Source organism: Canis lupus, chromosome 10, assembly GCF_011100685.1.
Source record: "Canis lupus familiaris isolate Mischka breed German Shepherd chromosome 10, alternate assembly UU_Cfam_GSD_1.0, whole genome shotgun sequence".
Lineage (NCBI taxonomy): Eukaryota > Metazoa > Chordata > Mammalia > Carnivora > Canidae > Canis > Canis lupus.
In genome coordinates, this window is record NC_049231.1 from 53698243 (window position 1) to 53726077 (window position 27835).

Sequence of the window (27835 nt, forward strand, 5' to 3'; positions counted from 1 at the left end):
GCTAAGGTTCCCATAGAGGGTGGACACATAACAGACAAACTGCTGCTCATACACCTGCCGAAGCAAAGCATTAGATAGGTTTAAAAAAATACAGCATAAATAAACAGATTCTGGGTGAGAAAATAAAGAAAATAAGCAGAGCTTAAAAAAAGACATAAAGCCACCAAATAAATATTTGCTTTCAATACAGGTTATTTGTCTTCGGTTGCTCTGCATGCCTTCTCTCTCCATCTTGCCAGTATTTTGTATTTTCTTTGGGTATGTCATTGATCTAGTTGATATTTTACTACATGACAAATATACATATTTTGAACTTATGAACACTTTAGAAAATTAAGTTTCATTAAGGTAACTTTCAAGTACATGATTTTGGGGATGCCTAAGTGGCTCAGCAGTTGAGAGTCTAGTTTGGCTCAGGGCATCATCCCGGAGTCCCAGGATGAGTCCCACATTGGGCTATTTGAGTGGAGCCTGCTTTTCTCCCTCTCCCTGTGTCTCTGCCTCTCTCTTCTCTGTGTCTCTCATGAATAAATAAATAAAATCTTTTAAAAAACAAAGTACATGATTTTTAAAATAAACATTTGTTTAAAAGAAATTTGGGAGTACAGCAGTTTGCTGTTTTTTTCCCCTCACCCGCAAATTGTGATATAAATGCATTATTTGAAATTAAAGGGATATCGAAAACCAGGAAAATCACTTCTTCAGTCATCTAGAGGAGTACTTATGCCAAGATGACCGAGACATCTGGATTACAAGGAAAGTATGGTTTGTAAGTGTGGAAACAAATCAAAGGAAGGAGTAAAATCCTGAGGGATATTAATATTATAGGATGGTGAAACTTAATAAATGAATCTTGCATCAAAAGATACAACATCTCCAACAGTTACTAGAGTATGCAAGTCTGCCTATATCTAGCTGTTTGCAAAAATTTGCTACTTTGTTTGCCATGATATGTTCATTTGCCTGGTTTCCTGATTCTGTTAACTGGATCTACCACCTACATCTTCCTCTAGATTTCACTGCATGTTCTCCTCTTTCATTTCCATTTCTCATTCTCTCCATCCCAATTTAAAAATTAGCCTACCCATATCCTAATCCCTCAATTCTAGGCCTTTCCTTATTTCCCAGGATTCTCCTTATTTTTCCTTATTTTCCCAAGAAAATACGCTTTTTGCTGTTTCTAGATATAGTGGAAGTAGACAATCTTCCAAACATGTACCCATCTATTGGTAGTCACGGGCCTTTCTTACAAGAACCTCTTTGTCTCATTTGGGTCCACAGAGTATTATTTCCAGTTCTGCTTTCAATACAAGATCTGCCTTTGTAGTCACATCAGTCTTTCTAAAATTACAATTTTATATTATTTCCTGTTCTTTTAACTCTACCACTTAGTCAAAAGGTAAGTTCCATATGTCTTAATATAGTTTACAAGACTTGTACAGCTTAGTTTGCAGCCTGCATTAAGCCACTTTTACCATTTTCCACTATGTACCATGAATTCTAAACTACTTTCAGTTCTGCAAATGAGGAACAGTCTCTTCTTGCATGCTTCTCATTTCCCTTCTGTTCCCTTAGTAAACTCCTATTCATATTCTAGTCTCACCTCAGTTGTCTTATCCTTTGGGAGGCCTTCTGTACCTCCTAAGTCTGAGTTTTATATACCTTATCATTAGTATTGGTTACTCTATATTGTAGCTGACCTTATAGATTTCTGTATTCACTTACAGAAATATAAACTCCAATGAGAGTAGTGACTAGGCACATCTAATCACAAATATATCCCCAGTGCCTAAGCTCAATGCCTTTAAATATCACTTAAAATGTCATAAATGTTTAAAAATTTCTCTCTGGTACATCGATTACCACCTTAGACACTATAATAGACTATAGCTATTGATCCATTTTTACTCTGGAGCTCTATTTTATGTTAAACTATCTTTGCTTTGCTAGGTAATTGGACATATTTTTCATACCATTTTGAAGGGATTAGCAAAAATCAGAATTTTCTGAACTACTTCTGTAATGCATAGACAAAAGTCAAAGTAAAAATTATTGCCCAACGAAAAACTGACCTAATATCCATTTATCAATTTTGGAATCTAAAGAAGGCCAAAAGATATTGCACTATTATTTCTGAATTATTTACAGAAGTTTTGGTGATATGACAGGAAAACCAACAATATACTTTCTTTATGAGTCATTTATGAAATAAGTGCCAAAGTCAAACTAGGTTACCTAGAAATTGTTAAGGGTTTAGGGAAAGTATGCATAATACAGTTAACCACGATGCACTTAAGAACCTATATCCTTTTTACATATTATTCTCTTCTCTTATGTGTTTTACATATTCTTATCTTTTCTTACATACTATTTTGTTTTACAAATCATTCTTTTTTTTTTTTTTATGTTTGTGAAATTACTGAAAACTGAGAGTTCCAAAAGGAAAAAAGAGTAATACTGGTTAAATAAACATTTTCATGGAATGCATTTTTACATGAATCTTCATTCTTAAATGGAAATTTTGAGATAAAATATCATCATAAAATATATTTAGCTAAAATATGAACAAATCCTAAGAACTGTAGTCTACAGAGGTTAGGAAAAATTTTTCTGAGTTATTTTCTTTTTAATAATTATCATCTTAGCAGGTACATTATTTGAATGTTTTGTAATGAAAAATAACCCAAAATATAATGGAAAAAAATCACAAGGTGATATAGCCTTAAAAAGGAAGGAAACACTAGAAAAAATAATTACTCTTTCACAGAGCGGAAGGAAAAGACAAAATTAGGAATACACTAATGATCAGATGAAGAAAATAAGAGTTAAAAATAAGGGACTTTTTATGTATGTTGAGGTTTGCCTATAGTCTTCCTGTAGAGTCTTTGGAAACCATATATAGAGGTTTCTTCTTAATCATTACCAGCAATATATCATTTAGTTGTGAAATACATTCATCCATACATAAAAGAGATGAGGTATAAAGAAAAATATGAAAGTCAAATTGGCTAAAAGCAAATTCCGAATAAAAGAAATGCTCTTAAAGTTTAAGAATATCTCAAATGCTATTTTGCTTTCCAAAAAGAGAAGGTTGACTCTTGATCATTTGTATATATGACTCTATAGAGCCTACACAAACCATTCTAAAGCTGGAAGTCGTAACCATGGAGACACAGGAGAGAAAGCATGGAGTTATAGCAGTCTATGGGGTTTGAAGCCTATGTTCAAATTCTCTCCTTGCTGCTTAGACAGTCTGCATTTTTGCTAAATTCAAGATGAAAATAATTAATCAAATATAGTTGTAGGGGTGAGAATTAAATGGGATAATATACATAAAATTGATAAGACCAATATATAACAATCAGTAAATGTCAATCCTTTCCTCCTCTTACAAATTGTTACTCAAGGCATTTTAAAAATACATTAATTTCACTTCATATAACACATAATTTTAAACCATGTATAAAGATTATCTGTAAATACTAAAAATCATCAAAATAATGATAATTTCTCAAATTAAAGTATTTTGATTCTTTATAAGTGGTCATAGCCACAAAACATTTGGTTAGGCTTTTTAAAAAAACATATATTTATATTTTTCAGGAGATGACTTTAAATTAGTAATGATATTAGGATTTTTTGTGGAGGTTAGTCACAGTATTGTGTTAACTTTAGTTTGCGCTTGTGTTTTTATTTTGTTTTGAGAAAATCAGAGATAGTGAAGGAACCAATGTCCAACAACGCATAGCTAGCTGGTGGGAAAGCAAAAACAAACAAACAAAAATCCACCAATTAATCATTCTATCGAATATCTTTAGTTCCTATTGAATCATGAGTTGGTAAGTAATCTGGATAGTTTGAATAAATTATTGCAACTTAATTCCAATCTTGCCCTAAATAATTTCAAGGAACTGACCCATAAGGCCAGATCTAAGTTAGAAATTATGACTAATTATGACTAATGGAAAGATCTAAGTCTTTCCTCTACAGGCTTTTAGTATTTTCTTTAAGAATTTACTTGCGCAAGCATGTGTAGTTGGCTCACGCCAGCTAAATCTTTGAGGAAGAGGTAAAAGAGGCATTTTGGGTTAGATATGAAAAACTTTATGCAACAAATGCATATTTGGAAACTGCAAAATGAGCATGCAAATCAATTTATATGCATGGGTGAATGAATATAGATGAGCTATTTTCAAAGTGTAGGCATCCTGGTGTAGCATAAGATATCTGTACAAAAGGAATGGGAAGGAGGTGAATTGCTCAGCTTAGTCATCCATTTACAATTTTCAATGGAAAATTGCATTGTCAGTTTCCATTATGCCTGCACAAATTTAGACAAATTAAAGAGTCAACTAAGTAATTATTGATACGTGTATGAAGTAAAGCAGGAAAGCCTTGTCAGTCATTTGGAAATTCTCAGATGTTTCTAGAAGTTCCATTAGGAAGAGGAGACATTACAAGAATGATAATACACTTGACTATGAAGCCAATTTGAGACACAGCACTGACTTATTTAGCCATCTCTCTAATTTGGGATTGGAGAAGGTGAAGGCAGGGAGAGATGTTGTAAATGGAATATTATCAGAAATCATTCTGCTGAGAAGAAATATCTGCGTCCACCAGACCCTGCACCTTATTAGAACTGTTCTGTTATGCCAGGAGAATGACCATTCAACCTGACAAATGGGTACAAGTTAAATAGATAGATAGATAGATAGATAGATAGATAGATAGATAGATAGATCATCCATCCATCCATCTATCATCCATCCTTGGAGTTATACAGGATTTAAATTCTATAATTCTCTCTTTCATGATATCCTTTCAAAAAATATCCTGCAAGGTTAGTGCCATATTTTGTTCTGAAAACATGAACATTCTGTTTTTATTTCTATAACAGAGTGTTCAATCTAGAATGATAATACAAATCCTTGGTAAGTTGTATAATGAGTCTGATCTCATGAAATGGACTATTAGTTTGACATTTCAAAATCTCATTGAAAATCCCTCAAGATGGAGATTTACTAATGTCCTTTGTTAATCCGGTTTTAGTATTTGCCAATATATTTACTTATAGCAATTAAATAGGTTCTTTTTCTTTCTTCCCTCCATGGAAACAGCGATACAGCTGACCTTTATAAGTTATTTACTTTTGTTATGTAACTATATATTTGTGCGTATATATATATATATAAAATCCTATTGTTATATGCTATATAAATGTGTGTGCATGTTTGCAATTTGATTATGTGTACTAAACAATATATTTTAACATTGTTAACATTTTAACAATATATTTTAACATATATAGTTTATATAGCTGTATCTCATTTTTGCTGTGTTATGAGGCATTCTGCATGGGTCTACCATGGTTTAGTTAGCTAATTAAATGTTAATTAATAGTTGAGATGATTCCATTTATTTGTTTTCACCATTACAGACAGTTACAATGTGTATCAGCACTAATACATTTGTGAGACTTGTTCAGGCATTTCTGTTAAAAATTTTTCCTAGAAAGGGAACTGCCATGTTAAAGGATACACATGTTTAAAACTGTCATAGCTACTGTTAAATTGTCCCTAAAAACAGTTGCAGTAACTCACACTCCAACCAAAGATGTGCAAGAGCATGAGCGAATATGTGTAATTGCAACATCTCTGTCAATACTGTGTTCAATCGCACTTCTTTTTTTTTAATTTTTTTTTTTTATTTATTAGTGAGAGACACACTGAGAGAGAGACACCGGCAGAGGGAGAAGGAGGCTCCGTGCAGGGAGCCCGACATGGGACTCGATCCCAGGTCTCCAGGATCGCGCCCTGGGCTGAAGGTGGCACCAAACCGCTGAGCCACCGGGGCTGCCCCCACACTTCTTAATTTCAATCAGCTAAGCAAGAAATAATAACCTCATTTTAATTTATTTTGCTTTACCTATTGAGATCAAACCTCTTTTCTTGTATGTATTGGCTTTCTGTAGCTCTCCTTTAAAGAACTTCTTACTTGTTTTCTCTGATCATTATCTTTATTCTCTTCTTAAAATCTTGAACTTAATTACATTTACTAACATTTTTTGGGCCCCTACTATGGGCTAGTCCACTAGCTCTTATGTAATAAATACTGGAATAAATAGGCATATAAATGCTCCCCTGGGGACTTAGAATCACATGAAGAAATATTGTGGGGTGTTAAATAACTATAATAAAAAATATGTTGAGTGCAATACTATATGAACAAAGTTCTACACAAAGCCAACATTTGCTCTGCGGGACAGCCAGGGAAAACGTCATGGAGAATTTCAGAAAGATCTCTTAGATGAGTCATAAGTGATAAGTGGAATTGTCACTTCAGGGTGGACAGAAGGCTTTTGGTCCAGAGAGAATAACACTAAAAAGGGCCCCCATTACATGTAAATTCAGTAATTATTCATAATACAAATAATGTTGGCTTAGATCACAAGGTTTCTGTTGGGAGAAATGGAGATCAGACACAGTTTGAAAACTGCTTCATTGTCATTCTTAAGAATTTGTGCTTTCTTCTCCTTGATCCTTAAGCTAAAGGAGAAATACTATTTTTAAAGGATCATCCCAGTAGTAGAGAGGGATGGCTTTGGCTGGGGAAATGAGGAACACTGCTTGAGATTAGGAAAAGTGGTAAAGATTATAACAACAATCCTGATGGGTGAACAGGAGACCCTGAAATAGTGTATCAGTAGAACCAAGTGGACTTTGTCACTGAAAGCACATGACAAAATCTGCTCACATCTGTGATACCATTTATTGCATTTATGTGACAAATTTACGCAATCAGGCATGTTTATCTACCAGCCTACTCCACTAGAAAGTAACTTCCTTCCTTTTCAATTCTTAGACCAGAGGTTGACCAAAATATAGTATTTCACCTTTCACCAAAAGATAAAAAAAAAACAAGTTTCAAGTTTCCTGACTTTCCTTGTGTTCAGTTTATGCCATAACAAGTATTTGTTAATCTGATACTTTTTCTACCTATCCTCTATAACTATCTAATGACTCGCTACACACTATTTTCTTTGGATATGGAAAAATCCAGTGATTAGAGTAATTTGAAATTATGGTAACTGAATTAAAAATTTGAAATGAATCCATTTAATGTAATTTTTAAAAGGATCCATATGTTTGTCACTCTTCATAGGCATACCACTATATGTGGATTTTTTCAAAAAGTAAGGTTCATTTTTACAACTAAGAATATCACTAATATGACTAAATGATACACATCTGCACCTTATTATAGGTCTTCATACACTGTGAATAATAGTAAGTTTTATTCATATTTTTGATACCTGAATATTTTATGCCTATAATTAGGTTTCAACATTTTCATTCGTACTTCCAAATTTTGGCTTCAAGAGCATTTGATAACACTGGTGAACAACTACATAAGTACTAAGGTCTCACCATAAATATGACAGCTTCTTAGTATGTGTTTGGGAATTATGAATTGGTTTATAAATGGGCAAAAAAACAGGGCTCAAAGATGAGACTAGATTTCTGGTTTGTGTAACTCATTCTATTGAGAAACCACGCACATTACAGAGCATCCATAAATAAGTGTTTTCTAATGTTGTGATCGTTTTGGTTTTATTTTGTTTTTAAATAAAAAACTATTTTTCAGCCTTCTTATCCCATTCTTCTCCAGGAAGAATTCACACCAGTGCCAAAACCCCTTTCACTCAAAGCTATGTTTCCCAGAGAAAGACCAATTGACACAGAATCTGAAAGGATCGATACCAGAGGGATATCACGTGGCTATGCTGCCAAACTTGGCATGGCCACCTGGTGGGGGTAGGTTCAGCTTGGGGAGGAAACCCTAGAGAAGGCACAAGGAACAAGTGGAAGTGTGAGTTGAGACACAGGCCTCAGCTGTAACTTGAGCTGAGACATGTTCAAGGAAACATGAAACTGGGGCAATCCACTATGTAAAGAGGACAACAAGAGTAGCTGGCTTAGGGCAAACACAGCATGTGGGCAAAGAGCCTGCCTAGAGTATATTCCTGGGACACCTATGTGCAGCAACAGCAAGTTAAGACAACTGGGAGGTGATTCAAGAACTAAAGGCTCTGTGGCAATTGATGCCATAATGTATCCAAATGCATCTGTGAATTATAACTTCAGATACCTTTAAAGCAGTTTTTTTTTTCGTTTTATGTGCTTTTTGTTTGTTTTGCCAGTGGATAATTTGGGAGTTTTTGTGGGATGGGGTTGTTTTAGGATATTTCCATCTCATACTTGAGAGATTTGCACATTAAATGTTTCCCAAAAAGTTTGATTATTTATACAACTAAGAGCTGAAAATGTATTATGAAGGTCATTTAGTCTAGGCCTCTGACCAGAAAAAGCGAGATCCTAAGCAATTTAAAACTGGCAGTTGTATATCTAAGCTATTGTTAAGGATCTCCAGGAATAGAGAGATTCACCCACCACGCCTGCTAGCCTGTTCTCACATTTATACTAGAATTACAAGCAAATGCTGTTTTCTCTTTCCTTAGGCCTAAATCAACATACTCTTGTTCAAATCCATTTCCACTGTTTAGTCCTCTATGGGCCAGACTACTACTGCTGCCAGTTTTCCTTAGTCCAAATTCTTTTTTCTGTTTGTCAGCTCATATTTTTCTGGCCTACTTTTCCTGCTTACAAATGCAATGCTATCAAGACTTTTTCCTTCCTACAATTCTAGACTGCCTGATATACAGACACTAGTAGCAGACAGTTTTTTTTTTTCTTTTAAACTGCCAAGTAACAACCACCTACTAAGGATTTTAGAAAGCTTCTGCCCAAGATATATTTATCTTGATATTTTCAAGATATAATGGGAAATTAGCAAGTCAGACAGAAGTGAAAGGAAAGGTTAGGGAGTCATGGGAAGTGCAGCATGTGGTGATCGGAGGAGAGGGTTGCTCTGGGTCTGGGGAACTCAGGGAACTCAGTCTTGGGAGAGCATTAGTGAGTCGAGGTGATAGTGAGTAACATAAATAAAGCAGGTGGCTATTAGGGAAAGGAGGCTGAGCGTCAGATCAGTTTCACAGAAGGGGGATCTAAAACATTTTTAGCTCAGTGAAGACAGCAGTCCTTCTCTTAAGCAGATAAAGATAATTCAAGGGGATATTGACTACATGAATTTTATTTCCACTGAGGACATAACAAGAAGAAATTAATTTATGTCAGCAGAGAAAGGATTTTCATTAAATTTAAAGAAGAAACTCTGCCCATGAAAAGTTATTAAACACTTAGATGGAATACTGAGAGGGAGAGGAAATGAAAATGCTTTAGTTTATACAGGCATCGTTTAAATACCGGGCAGATTCCCTCATGTGAAAGAGTGTGTGGAGGATATACATTCAGTTGTTATTATTAAAAAAGAAGGAATTATAAGTTCAGGGGAAGTCCTCAGGAGGTCACATAGCCTTGGTATGAATGCCAGCTTTGCAATTTCCTAGGGTATGAACTGAGTAAGTATTTTTTAAAAATCTCTCCATGCCTCAGTTTTCTCAGCTGTAAATTGGGGAAGATCGTACCTACTTCATAGAGTTTTGGGAAGATCAAATGAATTACTATATATAAGAAGCTTAAAATAGTGCCTGGCACAGGGTATGAATTATGCAAGATTTTGATATTGCTGTTGCTGTTGTTAGTAGGACAAAGTCCAACAACATACTGCCAGAACCTAGAGCTAAAGACTGATTATATTTCATGTGATTGAATTTTAGACAATAATGTATTGGTCCTTGTCTTTTTCTTCTTCCTAGCTCTCCAGCTCAACCTCGAGGCTAGAAGTCAAGAAATTCATGTTCTAGTCCCCTCCTCCACTAACCAGATGTGTGGTTTTTCTTATTTTAATTTGCCTGTTCTCAGTATTCTGGTTGTTTCTAATTCTGTGTTCTCTCTCTCTCTTCTCTCTCTCTTTCTCTCACATGCACGTTCTCTCTCTCTAATTTACCTCCTTCTCTAGCACTCATTTTCTCCCCCAATCATCTTCTTTTCTCCTATTTCCTGTTCCTTTTTCAGTCTTTGGTCTCATTTTCTCAATTATTACACATCCTAAGCTCCACAGCTTCCCTAAGGCCTCATCATCCTTCCATCCTCCATCCCTTGTGGGAGGAAGACACTCCAGGATTGTATATTTGGCTCCAATCCAAATCTTTATTGCCTCTATTTAGGATGAAACACAGCATTTTCTGTGTCATACAAACAAGGACTTTGTCCAGGATGGATAACATCTTGGGTCTAAGGGAAGGGGAGGTGCCCATCATTCTTTATTTCTAATGACCTCTGGGAAAGCGCACAGCTCTCAGCTAACAGTCATAGAGGAATGCCATTCCCAGATGAAGAATTACTCTAATTCCTGAAGCTCTCCCTCTGCCTGTGTTTTTATGAAGGAAATCAATGAGAGTGTAGAAGGGTAAACAAAGGATGAAATTCAAGTGAAAAAAAAAAAAACAGCAGCAGCAATAAAAAACAATTTTAAGCGTAACTTGAAGCCAAAAAATATAAATTGTGATAGAAACAGAAAAGCCATATTATTTTAATTCTACCATTCTCATCTAAACAAAGCTTTAAGAGGCCAGTGGAAGAAAAAAATAAGGATGTGTGAATCCAAAAATTCTCATAAAATGATAGAAATTGACCAGTAAGGCATGTTCTGAAACTTACACATGACTCCTTTAAGTATTAAAAATGAAAATTCTTATAGATTCTCTAACTAGTGTGGTAAAAGAGATTTGTAGGCTATTTTCTACTTTTAAAAAGGCTCTTTCAGAATATCCCTGTAGTGGTCTTGGCTTATTTTGTACTCATTGGGAGCTCATTAAATAAATGCACCCCCCTAGTTTTCTTATGGATAAAAGTTTTAAAATGTCATTATTAATATTAGCCTAATTTTTTCTATGTATTTGAACATAATTGTGGCTTATTCCAACAAATAGTTAAATAATATTATTATTTGATAATAATAGCTAAGTTTCCATCAAAGCAAATTACTCTTGGTAACTGCCAGAACAATCTTAGAGCAAGACTTAATATAGTTAGATTTTCATATAACCCCCAGGAATAGTTGGGATGTTGTCAATCAATAACATGAAAATGGTACTTTGTAGAAACTTCAAAATCTCTAATCCCATGCCTTATTACAGAAAGTCATTTGTCTTACTATAAGTATAGACATTTTAGGCTTCTAAGGTCTTGTGTAGGAAAAAATATATATTACATAGACTATTTTAAATAATAAAGACATATTTTAGTGACATGTTTAACCAATATATGTGTAAAGATTTTATTTTAACATGATTTCTAAGACTTTAAAAAATCCTTCTCTGCTTACATTATATAATCATCATATATATGTCATATTTTTGTGTATATTTCTGTTTACATGCATACACACAAACATAATCACTTATATGTGAATAGTATATATATCATCATTTTAAATATCTTAGTATTCTATGTCACAGGAAATAGACTCAATTTTTTTATTCAATTTTTAAAATAGGGGTTCACAAAAGTATTGCATTAAACATTTACTTGGGCATTTTGATCATGAAGTGCAATATATTACTTCCTATTTTTACAATGTTTTCAATTGTATCAATTAAACATTTGGTCCCTAAGCTTCACATGTAATAATTTTAAATAATCACATTATTTGCACCCCCCCCCAAAAAAAAATCAGTGCTGCATTCAGATAAAGAGTTTAAGCTGAAAAGTAGTATCTTCCATATGGCAGCTATAGTTTTATGCTACCATGCCAGCCATTTCCCTAAGGAAAGTCTAGGCACGCTTAATTACAAAAAGACTTTATTACCTAGAAGAAAAACATGAGTCTTTAATTTCCTTGCCTTTGCTGGACGGGGGTAGTTCATTCTGCTGAATCAAGCAATGTCTGAGTCACACTTAAGTTTAGCTGGTTCCACATACAAGGCCTGGTATTGTTAGATCACCCACCACAGCAGCTCCTGTACTGTGATCAGTGTTGTGTTCTGTTGTGGAATGTCATCCACAGAATTCGTTATGTCTGTGATTAAACAGAGAAAGCCCTTCCTGATGTGAGGGTGCTTGTGAAGCAACTCTTCTTCTGGGCAGCCCCTCCTTTAACTTTTGGACCATCGGATCCCTCCTGGGAACCAACCTAAGAAAGTGCTATTTGAAGTAGCGCTCACTCCTGTAATGTGGCGTCAGTATATTTCTAATTACAGTCCAGACAGCTTTGAGCACAAGTTACTAGACAAGAGTCCAGGTCAGCACTTTGGCTTGCCATCTCAGACTTGTTCTCCTCCCACTACTTTCCAATAATAGTTTCTCATATATACCAGAAATAGCATAGGGAATACATCTTTCTAACTCTAAGCCCTGCTCCTGAATTCAATTTTAGGCAATGTGTTGGGAAGCCAAGCTTATCCAAAAAGAAACACTACCTTCTCATTATCTAATTTCAATTAACTGTCCAGAGTACCATCATCTATACCTTCAGCAGACCCATGTTCTAACTCAGCAAGTCTAAGTATCTACTTATGTGATGGAGATAGATCTTTTTACCTGTGCTAAATCACCAAGAACTTTGATGATTTCACTAATGTTATCTCCAGACTCTGAAATGGATGTAAATTTTGTGCTGCCTGTTTTGTGAAAACTAAGTATTTTCATCCAAAAGACAAAGAATTAATTGTAGTTCTTTATACATAATATACTGGGGCTTTACATCTAGTTACATTAAAGTAAAATCAACCCATTAAGCATAATATTAATGGAAGGTCAACAAAAGCAGCAAATAAGTAAGTGTTATAGAAACAAAGTGTGATAAATTCTGACAAGCTATTTTGTTTCTTTATTATCATGACATTAGGAAATGGCACTAAATTTAAGGGTCTGCTGCCACAATCTTCAATTCTGAAGGCTTTATTATAAGTCAGCCGTTCATATCAGCAGCAAGCTGACAACGCAAGAACAAATTCCCAGCATCCACTAGCTGTTCATTAAGTGAAACACACAGGTTATGTCATATAATGGACAGAGTTGCCTGCTGGGGCAATGGACACACCTGGCTTCAGATTTTTAGCTCTACCATTGAGCTATGGTACTTTTGGCAAGTCAGCTTTTCTAATACACAATTTTCTCTTCTGTAAAATGGGAATTTTATAAAACCTACCAAGTAGGATGTTGTAGCAATAACAAACAAACCATACAATGGTTTTTACTCAGTAAACACTAATAATTATAATAACTCTTATAATCCTAAACAGAATAATTTCAAGCTGTCCAATGGTATGGACAAAGCAAACCATATAATGCTTTTTCCTCAGTAAACACTAGTAATTACAATAACTCTTATGATCCTAAACAGAATAATTTCAAACTGTCCAATGGTATAGACAAAGCAAACCATAAAATGCTTTTTACTCAGTAAACACTAATTATAATAACACTCATGATCCTAAGCAGAATGATTTCAAATTGTATTCAGACACAAAAGGTGCTTATGGCATCGAGAAAGGAGTGGCATCTAATGCATCTTTTGAAATAATTTTTTTTAAAGATTTTATTTATTCATGAGAATACACAGAGAGAGGAGAGAGAGAGAGAGAGGCAGAGACACAGGCAGAGGGAGAAGCAGGCTCCATGCAAGGAGCCCGACGTGGGACTCGATCCCAGGTCTCCAGGATCAGGCCCTGGGCAAGGTGGCACTAAACCGCTGAGCCACCTGGGCTGCCCCTTTTGAAATAATTTTATGCCTAATATTTTTTTGGGGGAAAAAATCATGTATATTTGTAGATTTAGAGAATATTTAGAGAGTTTATGGTTGGACTGGTAATTTTTTTCCAATATATAAACACTCATTCAAATATTTATTGAGCTCTTACAACATACTCATCATTCAATAACTTAAAATTCCAGTAGTTGAATCATCCTAATTGGAAAACTTACATGCTTTAACGTGTTGGTAGAACTTTAGTTCAATAGATGAAAATTTTATCTATGCGTTATCTCTATTATAAAAGGCATAGGAAGTTGGAAACAAGTTAAAAAGTGTCTGTTTAAAACAGGATACTCTCCCTACCCTTAAATTTATTCATATATACATATATTTGCTTTCTGGAATGTTACAAATATTTAACTCTTTTGACTACCATTTTAAAATATGGATTCCCATTAAGAATCCCTTCATAAAGTGCGTTTTCATATTTCATTTAGGGTATGAAAATATACACACTACATGTATTCATTGGGCATCATTCTTTTATAATTTGGAGGATTTTTTTAAACTGAGGTAGAGTGTATATAAAGTATCTTATGTGTAGGTACTTAGGGATAGATATCTTATGTGTAAATACTTTGTGTATATAAATCTTAAGTGTATAGTTCAGTGAATCTTTACAAATATATATACCCAATATAAACATCACCCAGATCTTGTAAAAGATTCCACTGTGCCCTCTTCTAGTCAATACCACTAAAAGGTAACCCCAATTCTGAACTGTATCATCATAGAGTAGTTGTGTCTATTTTGAGCTTCATATAAATAGAATCATATAACATGCATTCATTTAGCTGCTGCCTTAAATTATTTATTTGTTCAGATTTTACACAGAAGGAACAAGGGGCCAATGTCTTCTTTACTCAGCTTGTCTGCACCAACGTATCAATGGATAATAAGAAAACTCTTATACATACTATTGGGCATAAATGATCTAAACTTAATCTAACCTGATCCCAGCACAGATTTATAGAAATGACTTTAATATTTTCACGATTAACATTTACAATATTTAGAGCCATCTACCCTGCTGCCTTTAGATACTTCTTTCAAATGTTCACATTTTTCTCAGAGTTTACATCTATTAACTACGCACACTCTGAAATAGGTTAGCAGAAGTTCACAATGTGTTAGTTGTCTGATTATATGTTACTTGATTTACAATCTTGAAAATTGAAATAACATTAGTGACCTTATTCTACTTTTAACAGTGATTTAGATGCCACATCTGGAATTTCGTTGTTCAGACACTATGCCACATTCTGCTTGCACACATTGTGTAAATAACATGGCAAGAAGACAATTTGAGAGAGCACTGCACCCATTCCCATATTCAAGTAGAAACACATGAAATCTATGCTTAAGAGGAAAAAAAAAAACAACAAAAAGCTATGCAATTTCAGAATAGCTCTAACACAACTAATCAAAAATACTTTTTTTCCAAAACCTAATTGGGACATTTTAAGACCTACTATTTAGCAAAGACCAAGAAATTTACAGTTCCTGTGTTTCAAGTAAGAGAAAAGGGACCAAGCCTAAAGTCATACAGAAGTACACAAGGACAAAAGTTTATGAGGTTACATAATACTGTTTTGTACAACCAACTGAAAACTTTAAGAATTCAAAAATGATTTACTCTGAATTACGTCAAATACACATGTGCACTTCTTGAAAGTACAGTTTGCGAAGAAACTTCAATAGTAGTTTTATATCACTAGACATATCTTTATATATCCAGAATAAAACAAAACCTAAGTATGATACCTAATTTTTAATGAACATTTATAGGAGTTAACCATGCACACAGTGTGGCTACCAAATGTTTATTGAGAAAGGGATATAAAATGTGGCCAATGACTGTTTTACAGGAAACAGTGTAGCTCAGGGTGCTGGTTCTCATAATACAGCTAAAAATAGGATACATATTATATAGTGTCAGTCCTTTCAGGAGTCATTTTTTAAATTTTATTTAATGGTATCCAAAACTAGAACTTTATTTTACTAGCATATATACATATATATATATATATATATATATATATATGTTTATATGCTAAAAATATAATCCACTTGCGATAACTATCTTACTTAAGCTTTTAAAGTTCAAATATATTACCTTGCTTCTCTGCAGATACATGTAAATAACTTTAACTTATAGGAAAGCCTCAAAGACAAATTGTAAACAGGACAGGTCCATCAGTTATCTATATCTATACAGTATGCATCACTATTTAAATATAGGATTGAGACAAGTAAGTTTCTATGGAGAGTGACAGTTTTTATAAATGCTTTTGTATTAAAGGTTTTCTTAATAATAATAAAAATCCTCAAATAAAATGAATTTAAAAATTAAGTATCCAAGTAGTATTTTTTCTTTATTGCAGCAGCTAAAATATTGAAAGCCTAGAATCAATCAGCTAATATATACTGTCACAAGAAAGGCATATTGAGTAAGGTTCTTGGGGGGGAGGAGATACAACAGGGTATGACATTGCCAATGGGCTCCAGAAGCCTATAGATTTGGTGGGTTTATCTGAGGAAACCACATGATAATCCACAGAAAGGATTCTGATACTTTTACAGATAGAACCAAGTGTTCCTAACAAAAAAAGGCCTTAGATTTCTATATATAACAAAACTCACAATGATTCTAAGCTCCTTAAAGACAGAATCTTGTTTTTCCCTATGTTCTTCTAGTTCAGTCTACAGCTGTCAATGGGTGCTTAAACATATTTTGTTGACTGGCAAACAGAAAACAAGGTTTTCTCTTTTTCTCCGCCCCCCCCTATTAATTGTTCTCTAAACTATAGCCAGAGTGACATTTTTGAAATATAAATTTGATAATGGCACCCTCCTCTCCACCTTCCAAACTAACTCCTACCATTATTTTTTCCATCACTTTTACCATAAGATTCAAATCTGTGATATGGTCTAGAAGGCCCTGAAAGACCTGATGAGAGTCTGCTAAGAGCTCCAAACTCAAGGGCCCTCTCTCAGTTGCATGAATATGCCACACCAACTTCTATACCAGGCTTTTGTACCCAGCATTTCTCCTCTATGTTTACATGGTTAATTCCTTCTCATCTCTCAGATTTTAAACATCAATCAATCCTCAGGGAAACCTTCTTTGATTAAATTAGTTCACACTTTTTAAAATTCTCACAGTACCATGTATCTGTCCTCCAAAATACATACCACCATTTTAAGTTTCCTTTTACTTATTTTTTAAATAACTGTGTCTCCACAATGTAATGCAAGGGCTAGCGAGGTAGGAACTATTTGGGAGTTCACTCACCATTTTATTACCTGAGCCTGCTATTCAGACACATACAAAGCATTCAATCAATATTTGTCGAACATAGAAATGACTAAGTGAATATGGTTGTCTATCTGGTCACATTAGTAAAGTCCTAGAAAGTATGGGCTTTATTAAGTGATATCTATCACACTACCATGTTTAGTACTATTTCGTAATAAGCCATTGCAAGGTTTATCTGTTTATGGTCACTTAAATAGGAAAAGTAAATAAAAGTGACCCTCAAGAGCCTAATATGAAATTTTAATATAAATGATCCTAAAATGCATGAAACCTGGAAATCATTTTAAAAAGTGTAACCTCACTTCTCATTGATCAGCCTTTTATTCTTATTTTTAAGCTGGATAGCCATGGAATTCACTAATTCTTTTAAGCTGCTAACAAACTATCAGTCCTCTTAGGTAGAAACATAGTAAGTGATAATGATCCTGGGGCACTTAGAGGAGTAGGATTCACTGAAAAAGCTCTGTACCCCCAAAGCATCCATCATTCAAGAAAGATAACATTCTTGGATAGCAGTGTTCTGAGGCTCACTTTCAGGGTCAAAGAACATAAGTGATACATAAGTTAGTTCTGTCCCATCAGCCATTTATACTTATTTTTTTTTCTCTTGAATAATACCTGAAGATGAAAAAATATCAATCCTAGTAAAATGGAAATCTTATTCAGCAGAGAAGATAATACAGGGCTCTAGAATAAGAGTGCCTGCACTTGTATGTGGGCTCTGCCACTAATCTGGTTATGACACATAACCTTTCTGGTGTTCTATTTCCATCACTACATACATAAATAAATAAATAAATAAATAAATAAATAAATAAATAAATAAATAAATAAAACTTGCTAGGTTTGAATAAATTAGAGTAAGGATGAAACTGCACTTATTAAATAAAAATATTCTAGAAAACCATAGATGCAGAAGTTGCTGCAAGACATTCGGGGCCAGAAAAAAAAAAAATAGAGAGAGAGAGAGAGAGAGAGAGAGAGAGAGAGAAAGAATATTATCGTTGTCCTTTTAGTTGTTCTTACTATATTTTTAATACGAAGGCTACTAAATAATATTAGGCTTTATTAAGTTAAAAAAGAAATTGTGGTTAGAACTAGATATAATTTGAATCTTGTTTAATGTTTGCTGTTGATTTTTTCCCTAAATTTTCTCTAATGAATGTGGATTTGTTTTTAAATTAGTTTTTAAAAGGAATGTGGCAATCAGTGTGAATACTGGCTAGACGCAGGGCTCTGCTCATACTTCCTCTGAATAGAAACCATCTATCCCTGGCCATCAATACATGATTGGTGTTGGGAGAGGCATCCATTCTCAATTAATTATTTAACAGTCACTTGACACACATGAAATAAAGAAAATACATAAAAGTGGAGCCAATCCTTCTGGGCAGATTGACTCTGCCTTTATCATTCCATCTCCCATTTCTGTGATAATCAAAAGAATCCAGCCTTTTGTTTTCCTTTCATGACTAGTGGTGATCTTTGGACTCCGTTTTCAGATCAAATTTTCAAAACGAATCAATGCTCCAGAACCATCCTGATGGATTTTCCTTTCTGAATTGAATTACCTTATGCATCAGGTACTATACTGGTCAATTATGTATCTTGGTAATTCCAAATTCTTCCTCTTATGGAAAGAGCCTATCCACTGGCAAAATGAAATGCATTTCAGAAACATTTAATTCTGCTTCTCTTCAACGTATTACTTTTGCCACGCTTTCTCCACACTTAAGTGTTCCCGATTATGCATGATCTCTGGATCCCTACATTTAAAATGCACAGGAAAATAAAAATTTTAATTTAAAACACCCTCCCACACAGAACAAGCTGTCATTGTGTCATATTTGTTTCCTAATTTAAGGAAGGAAGTTATATCTTATGTGTCCTTCATTAAATTGTCTGCTCTGTATTTTAAAGTGGCATTGGGATACATAGAGCAATTTTCCCCTTGAAATAATGTTCATTTAAAAAAAAAACTATTTCTATTAATCAGTGCAGAGATATGGAGCTTCGAATTATAATACAGCAAATCGTCACGTGGACCTGCTATTTCATTCAAGATTTGCAATTAAATTAGATTTGGGAGAGGAAAAGCATGTCCTGTTTTATTTTTGTAAAACCTAACTATAAAGCCTGGTACTAAATCCATGGAAATTTACTGGCCAAGCTGAAGTGCAGTATAGGCCATAGGATACACAGTCTTCTGTATTTATTTAAGCTAAAACATAATGAAAACAAAAACCTTCATGAAGGCAGACAACAATAAAATAACCCTTTACTTTTTTTTTTTTTTTCCTATAAACCCTTGAAGGCTACAGAACTCTTTTTTTTCCGATGACCAGCTTTTTTTTTTTTCTTCCTAACAAACTCTCTTTGCTGTTTAAACAATTACAAATTTTATCAAGTCTTCATTTCTCTTAAAAGTCAAATGAGAGAAAACTGCCAAGTCTAATAAGATTTACAAGGGCTAGTTCCTCTTAGCAGTGTCAGCAAAAAAAAAAAAAAAAAAGAGAGAGAGAGAGAGAGAGACATTATACAATAAAATTCAGCCACACATAGAGCTTTTGTCCTCACAGCTTTCAAAATTAGATTTAATAATTCATCTTTTAGAAAACAATTTCAGCCATAAATGTCATTTATCCATGTGGTGACTGTCTTGATTTGACCCATAAGCTGTCTACTTTAAAACCTGACATCTCTCCCGCTCAGCCACAAATATATCCATGTTTCCTCTTTTTCCTATCAGTCACTTTCTGTTCATAGGCTTTCCGGTATTTATACAAAATTTTTCCTTGGTCATGGTCATGTAGCAACATTGTAGACACATTAATGGCTGAATTTTATTTATTAAGGGGAGAAAATAAAACTTGGTATGGTTTTCTTTTTTTCCTTCCACACTTTCAGTGCTTAAAACAACAGAAATTACAACGTGGCCTCCACAACTCAGATACATCTCATTAGCTAAACGTACTCGGAAAATCTTTTGCAATCCTTCATATGCAACACCACCCACCTCCCCCTATTTATTAGCTTACAGAACCTTCCTAGGACAACAGTGTCTAAATGTCTGTGCCATTTAGCTTCCCAAGACATCTGCTAATTAAGAAATAGGTGTTTTAATCTCTAACATTTCTAAATATTAGCTGACCTGCCTTCCGCTTCCAGAAACCACTTAATTTTTCCTAGACGGACAAATGCTGGACTTGGACATGACCTTCGAAAGTAACATTGGTTCCAAGAACCTTTTTCTTCTATCCAGAAAACCTTCCCCCACACACACCCCTCCCCACCCTCCACCCCCCCCCCCCACACACACACACATCCTCCTTTCCCCACAACCAGGAGCAGGACTTTATACTTGTAAAAGGGCCCCTGTTCCCCTTGTGTCCTTTCCCACGCATAACGAAACGTGGAGGTCCTCACGCGTAGCCAACCTCGCCTGCCCTTCCTTCTTCACCACGTGGCTGCCCAATCTAGAGGCGCGTCTGCACCCGAGGGGGAACGGCTCCGCGTATCACAGGCTTGGGGCGGGCGGGCGAGTGGCTGGGAGGCGAGGAAAGCACAGCGGTCGTGCAGGCGGGCCACGGCCCAGGGACGGTGGGAGCAGCCTGACAAGGAACCCGAGGAACCTCAAGGGGAGAGGGCGTTCTGCTCGCCCCCGGGCAGCGAGCGGTGGCCCAGAGGGCCGGCTCCCAGGGGGCCACCGGGCCCAGGGGGTGGGGGAGGCCAGAGGAGGAGCTGCGGGCGGTGCAGGCGAGGCAGGGAGGCCGCAAGCAGGAGGCCACCTGGCGCCTCGCCCCGACCTCCCCCACCCCCCGCGCCCCGCCCCCGCCCCCGCCCCGGGAGGGCGCGTCCGGCGTCGGGCCTTACCTTGGCTGCAGTCCTTGCCGCGGAAGCCGGTTCTCGAGCAGTCGCACACCGCCTGGTCGTCCACAACCGAGCACACGCCCCCGTTGAGACACACCCCGCCCTCGCCCTCGTCGCCCGCCTCGCACGGGCTGCCCCCGCCGCTGCTGGGCGGCTCGTCGTCCAGCCTCACGTCGCCGCTGTCCAGGGGCAGGGCCTGCGAGGCGTTCACGCGGACGTCGCGGATCCAGCCCCTGAAGGGCTCGCGCTCCCGGACGGCGGCCAGCGTGAGCTTGAGCGCCGCGGCGCGCAGTTCGGGGGGCAGCCCGCCCACGAAGAGGCCGCTGAACACCGTCATGTCCCTGCGCTTGGACTTGACCTCCACCCACTTGGCCTCGGCCTGGTCGATGAAGAGCGTGGTGTTGCGGAACTGCCTGCGGATGCGCACGCTGTGCCAGGCGCCGTCGTTGACCGGCGTGTCGGCCAGCAGCGTGGCGGGCTCCGCGCAGAAGATGGAGAAGCTGAGCTGCAGGCGGCCGCCGCGGGTCAGGATGAGCTCCAGGAAGTCGCAGAAGCCCTCGTCGTCGAAGTAGAGCACGAGGCCGCGCGCGCTGCGCGTCTTGAGCTGGAAGCTCATCTCGCTCTCGCAGCAGGCGTTCCACTTGGGGAAGCGCGTCCACTGGCCCTCGGCCCCCGGGAACTCCAGCCCGCTGCCCAGCTCCGCCCAGCAGCCCAGCAGCAGCAGCGAGAGGCACAGGAGAAAGCAGCCCCCGCGCTGGAGGAGCGCCGTCCCCATGCTCGGGGCTGGGGTGCGGCGGGGGGGTGCCGGGGCCGACAGGGTCAACGTGGTCCTGGACACCGTGATGCGGAAACGGGGGTCCGGAGTCGGGCGCGGTGGGGGGGGGCCCGGAGCGGGAGGGACGCACCCTCCCGTATCTAGCTCTTTTTTTCTTCTTCTTCTTCCAGCAGCCCCTCCCTCTCTCCCGATAGTCCCCTCCCAACTGGAAGACGTAGACCCCGGGGGTGCAGGGCAGCAGCAGAGCTTCCAGACCAAAGGGAGGATGCACTTTGGAAGCAACGTTCTGGAAAAGGCGTCAACAGGCGGTCAAGGGGAGTCACTTATCCATTTGAATCCGATGACCTAGTTCAAGGGCATCAGTGGTGTCAGGAGATGCCGCTTCGCTGCTCAAATACTATTATCTGCCAGGTACCATCAGGGGTACCGAGCGACAGGGAAACAGTCAGGGTCTGGCAAGGAGGAAATGCTTCTCAGGGAAGTACAAGAAGCCAGCAAGGAGCCAGGATCCTTCGACACTTGCAAAAGCCTCCAGTTGTTTCTCCTCCAGATGTGGTGTTCCCAAAGCAGAAGGGAGTGACAGGTTCCTTGCCTCTCTTTACGGCACCACTTAACCCCTGAGTGGCTTCAAAGGCCTGCTTCTTCCGTCATATCATGGACTTTCCTGCACCACTGTAGCCAACGCAGACTTCCTTATGCATGGCCTCACAGGCTGGGTTTTACTTCTTTTTTTTTTTTTTTTTTTCCCCTCCCCAACGGTAGGGTTCAAACCCAGAAGCTGTGGAATAGCCAGAAGCTGTTAGATGTCACAACAGCTCCTCTTCTTTTCTCTTTGCCTCTGCAAGGCCAAGCTAAGATGCCAGCATGTCAATTGGTTGTGTGTTGGTGATGCATTTTGGTTTTGTCTTTTTATAAGGACCCAGAAAATCTGCAGAGAATTAAAATAAAAATTAATTTCTAAAGTCATGTGTAGTATCACAGAAATCACTATTCAGCTCAGAAACCAGGTATGTAACTAGAGCTGTTAGGAAGCCACAGTTAACCTTAACTAGAAGGGGCTCATTTGTCTTGATCTATCAAGGAAGACCTAATGTCTCCGAATAGTTAATATTGCACTTTTACAATAAGTCATTACATCCTTGCAGTTTGTTATAACTGTTAATAGGTAACCCTCTCAGGATTTTGTAGAGATTTGTTTATGGCTATCTTTTACTTTTTCTGAGAAAGTTTAATCTTTTTTTTTTTTTTTTTTTTTAATATGAGGAGGAAGAAAAAGGCCCTTTTAAGGACTTCTGCTCGTAATGTGTACTGATGGCACGGACAACAAGAATACAACCTATTCAAATATCAGCTAATACAGATTTTTCAATAGGCAAAGCAGACCAGACTGCAACTGGACGCTGCTGGCTTGGATTTATATAGCATTCCTACCATTTCATGGTTTTCAGAGAAAGAATACTGATAGTTTCTTGGGAGTCTCTTTTAAACTTCAAACACGCATTTTCTCCCCTTTTATTAAAGGAATATCTGTTATAGGAGAAAACATCTAACTGAAGTCATATCTATTTGGAGCAGCATTTATGTTTCAATTGCCATAATATTAAATCCTCTAAAGATGGGTAAAGTATTTAATATTTTGCCACAGTGTAGTGATCTTAACTCCTCTTCAAGTCCTTATCTGGCTGTCAGCCCTTAGAATTTGTGTGGTCAGAACAGCAGTTGGCATGTGTGTCACCTTAAATGCTATGGCTCCAGGATGCTGGAATATAAAATTATATCTTTGAATCACTCACTATGAAAATCACCTCTTTATTTAACCCTAATCTGACAGGCTCCTGGAATGGTACAGAAATCTAAGCAGTGTGTTGTTTTTAAGTCTCTCTCTCTCTCTCTCTTTCTTTTTTTTCTTTACCAAAAAACATTACTCTCACATTTTGACCAAAAAAAATCACAAATGGTTCATCTGGTCATGTCAAGCAAATACATGCATTTCCCTCAGCATTCCTCACTATACCACACCACCCCCTGTACACACACACACACACACACACACACACACATTTATTGCCTGGACACAGAAGCTCACTATCCAATTAACACTTTTTTTTTTTTCCTACAAGCTGAAACTAGCAGTAATTTATGGCACCGCATTGTGTTGCTGCTCCTCCATGGAGGGAGCTGAGAGCATTTCTCTTCAGTACAGAGCAATCCCTACAGGTGTCAGCTGAGAGCCACCACCAGGCTAGGGGATCCCACTTCAAGTTCCTCCCCAGATGAAATTGATGACTGGTTCCCTCTTTTGCAACACAGACACACAACACAACACATACACACACATACACACTGCCCAGCAGAAATAAAAAATAAATTAAAATCTCAGTTGCTTATTTATTATGGCTGATACATCCCACTCCAACAGCAATCACCAGCCATATCTTGTCTACTTCTGTGCCAAACCCAAAGAAAGGTGCTCTTAAAAATCATCCTAAGATAGCATATTATTCAATATACTCTAATTTTTAAGTGGACTCAGGCATCTGCCAAATTTTCAGTCATTTACAAAATGAATCTGGAATTTAAGGATCAAGAGTAGTGCTTTGAAACCATCCAGAAGCTTATGTATTAGAAAACCTTTGTGTGTGTGTGTGTGTGTGCACGCACGCGAGTGACTCAACTGGAGCCGATTATTTTATTAATTAATATTACATGGATCACAAAACCTTTCTTCACCCCTCTCTCCTGCACTCCTCCACTAATGCATACCTTGCCGATTTTTTAAGGAATAGAGAGTGTGTGTGTGTGTGGGGGGGGGGGGACACATATATTCTTACCACAGAGGAGGTCAACTGACTCTCCCAGTCCTTAGAGGAAGCTCATTGTGTGTGAGGGAGTATTTATATGGAGAAAGAGGATTCTCTCTAGGTGCCGGAAAAACCTGGTGAGTTCACAAATTAGAGGATGAAATAAAAGGATCTGAAAAACAACCTTACTGCAGCCAAAGGAAGAAGCGCTCTAATTCAAAAGCAGACTAACAGCCTCATTAATCTTTTCTTTCATTTCTAGAATCAAATTCATTCCCAAGCCACTGGAAGGATCGATACTGTATGCTCATCCGCTGCAGTTGCATTTATTTTAATATGTTTATAACACACATACACATATGCACACATATCTTTCCATGCATCCTTCAATATAGACCATAGCAAAGAACCTGAAATCTTTGGGATAATTTTTAGAAGCGCTTCCTGCCCCCCCACCTTGCTTTTGCAAAGTCCCTCAATACCAATGCACACCCAAATTCTCCCTGGCTTTCCCGCCCAGTCTCTAAGCTCCATCTGTAATACCAGTGCAGTTTCTTGGAGCCTGGAGTCAACTGCACAAATTAAGGATAGGCACAGCATGGGGCTGATGGGGAAGGGAAAGATGTAGATACAGATATATTTTATTGCTTTGGTTTCTAACTTGTCTGTTTTCTTTCTTTTGCTAAAAAATCACTGCATTCAGCCTTTAAGTTACTACCTCAGTTCCACCATCTCGTCTTCTTGCCATCTATTTAAAAAGCTTCATGCAAAACAACGAAGATCTATACTCCTCCACCCTCCCACCACCCATCCTTCCTTGTGCATTTGTGGCAGATCCTGGCTCAGTTACTAGGGGGAAATATATCCTTCTCCAGGTTGCCTCGCCCCATCCCCTCCCCCAACCCAAATTGAGCTTCTTTACCTGCCCGGTTATTCCCCTTAGCTCGACCCAGAGCCTGAAGCATGCATCGGTCAAAGCGAATTTCCTGAGGTCTGTGGATAAGGCGACTGCCGCTGCCTTTTCAGAGGCGTCAGGCTTGAGCGTCTATCTCCAGGAGTGCGGGAGGGGAGAACAGGCAACGGAGGGGAGCAGGAGGAGGAGGAAGAGAGGGAAAGAGCTGGGAAGGAGGAGGCGGTGGTGGAGCCTGAGAAGGCTGGGTTACGTGACGCCGGGTGCTGTCCTTCTGAAAGAGAAGGGCGGAGCTGAGCTCTCCGCAGTACCATGGAGAGCGGCGGGCCGTCCTCAGGCGGGGATCCTGGTGGGCTCGGCCCGCAGGCACAGCCCCTCCAGGTCGGGATGCTGCGGAGCCGGGTGTTTATACCTTTGCTTCGTCCCTTTGCAGGGGAAGCCCGATCCTGGAGGCGGAGACCTGCCGCAAGAGCTTCTAACTTGTCACCACCCACCCTCCCCCTAGAGAGAGGGAGAGAGAGAGAGAGAGAGAGAACCAGAGAACCACGTAGCCTACTGAGCATGCCCAGACCCCTGTTAGACCCACGGAAACCTGTGTGGAGATTCCACTTCTCCGGGGTTTAGTCGTGATTGGGCGAGGGTACCTGAAAGGGTGCCAGGGAAGAGCTGGGCCGCTAAAAGGAAGGGGGCGAGGAGTCCGTGATTAAGATGAGCTCCCGTTTTACTTGCGCACTTTGGTCTCCTCTTTGCAACCCTTGAAAAGCTGCAGCTTTTCCAGGAATGCAGGGACAGGCGAGGCTCACACAGTCGCTGGCATTCCCACAGATCCAACGTCCCTGCCCCACCCCTGACTGTGTCCCCAGCCTGAGTGATGTCTTCAGACCTAGGCTGTGCCCACAAGACGTGAGAGGGACCTACCAGACCAACGCGCCAACTTGGAGACCAGAGTCAAGTCTGTCTGACAAGGTGCTTTCTGCGACAGCCTCTCGTCTTTCCCCAGTTTTCTGTGCTCTGCCTTGGACACGGGCATTCTGAGCTGAACCAAGTTCTGAACCTGTTTAACTCTTCTCTCCGCCTCCTCCTTTCTTTTGCAGCTGGTAAAACCTGGAGGAAGTAAGACTCCATGTGAGACTCTAACCAAATCATTGGGCATACCCAGTAGGCATTGCTGGGTTTGGTGACAAAGGAGTTAACTCTCGGGGAGCTTGCAGAATAGGTGGTAGAAAAGTCCAAAGTGTGTGGCTTTAAATTACAGTTTGAGTGCTATGGACATTTAAATTCCTAACCCTATTATATTCCTAGCCCGGGTTAGTTTTAGAGCAGAAACAGCAGACATATTTATTTCAGCACCACAAACCTAATAGCTCTAGTCTCAAGTGCTATAGGATAAGACTATTTTCTACCTCTAGGCCCTATAAAGCAAGACTGTAAGAACTTTCCGAAGCACTGAAATAATATACATTCCAAATGCAATATTCATTTCCTTCCAAAGAAACCATAACTTATTCCTGTGATAAGTGTATTTATATTTTCACTACCTTTATAAAAGAGTCTAAATAACTTGAAGGCAAGAACCACAGTTTTCATTTTTATTGTCTTTAGAAAGGCAGTGTGTCAAGTGATTAAATGTATGGGAACTAGAATCAGGTTGTCTGGGCTTGAATTCCATCTCTGCAGTTTATTAGCTGTGGCCTTAAGTGAGATACTTAACCTTACAAGGCCTCAGGCACCTCATCTGTAAAATGAATATATTAATAGCTCCCACATCTGTTTCACGTTGTGAAGATTAAATAAGTGGACATAATATATTTAGAATTGTGTTGAGCCTATACTAGCTATTTCTATTAGTTTCAAGCCAACTCTGTTCTGTTTGACTCAATGGAAGTCACTTCTCTGAAATCCAGATTTCTTGGCTTTATAATAGAAATACTAGTGATTGCCAACTCATTCCATAGGATTTTTTTTGGGGGGGGTATGGATTGAAATAACAACTTTAACATGATATTCTAAAAACATAAATGAAATTTTAAATAACGTAGAGCTAAATCTCAAAAATAATACCTGATCTAAAGTCATGCAATCATTAAGTGAGTTTAGACCCACCCCCCCAAAAAAATAGTCTACTTAATTCAGGGTAGTGTTTTGTTTTATTTATCTACCATTTACCAGTAGGTTCTAGAGCAAACAGCACACAAGATATATGTGTCTAGTATAGAGGTAAACCATACTGCAAAAGTAAGTGGAATGAACAACCAGTTTTTAAGAATTGAATCTAACATTTCCATGATGCCCTGGAGATCTGATGTATATATTCACCAGTGAATCCTATTTGATGGCAGATTTCTAAACTAACTCTTAAGAGTCAAAACCCTATCACTTAC

The 27835-nt window shown here is 38.3% G+C and overlaps 1 protein-coding gene and 1 long non-coding RNA gene across 2 annotated transcripts in view; both read right to left on the reverse strand.

The window, feature by feature from the left end:
- Positions 1–21743, reverse strand: part of NRXN1 (neurexin 1) — a 1110090-nt gene extending 1088347 nt beyond the window's left edge. The window contains 1 exon segment of the mRNA XM_038551252.1: positions 20972–21743. Coding sequence (XP_038407180.1) covers positions 20972–21743 — 772 coding nt within the window.
- Positions 21744–22469: 726 nt separating this feature from the next.
- On the reverse strand, positions 22470–25926 carry LOC102157367. The gene is made up of 2 exons (XR_005365973.1): positions 25467–25926; positions 22470–22671 (listed from the first exon to the last, which is right to left on the reverse strand). It is a non-coding gene; the product is annotated as an uncharacterized LOC102157367 (long non-coding RNA).
- Between the last annotated feature and the right edge of the window lie 1909 nt (positions 25927–27835).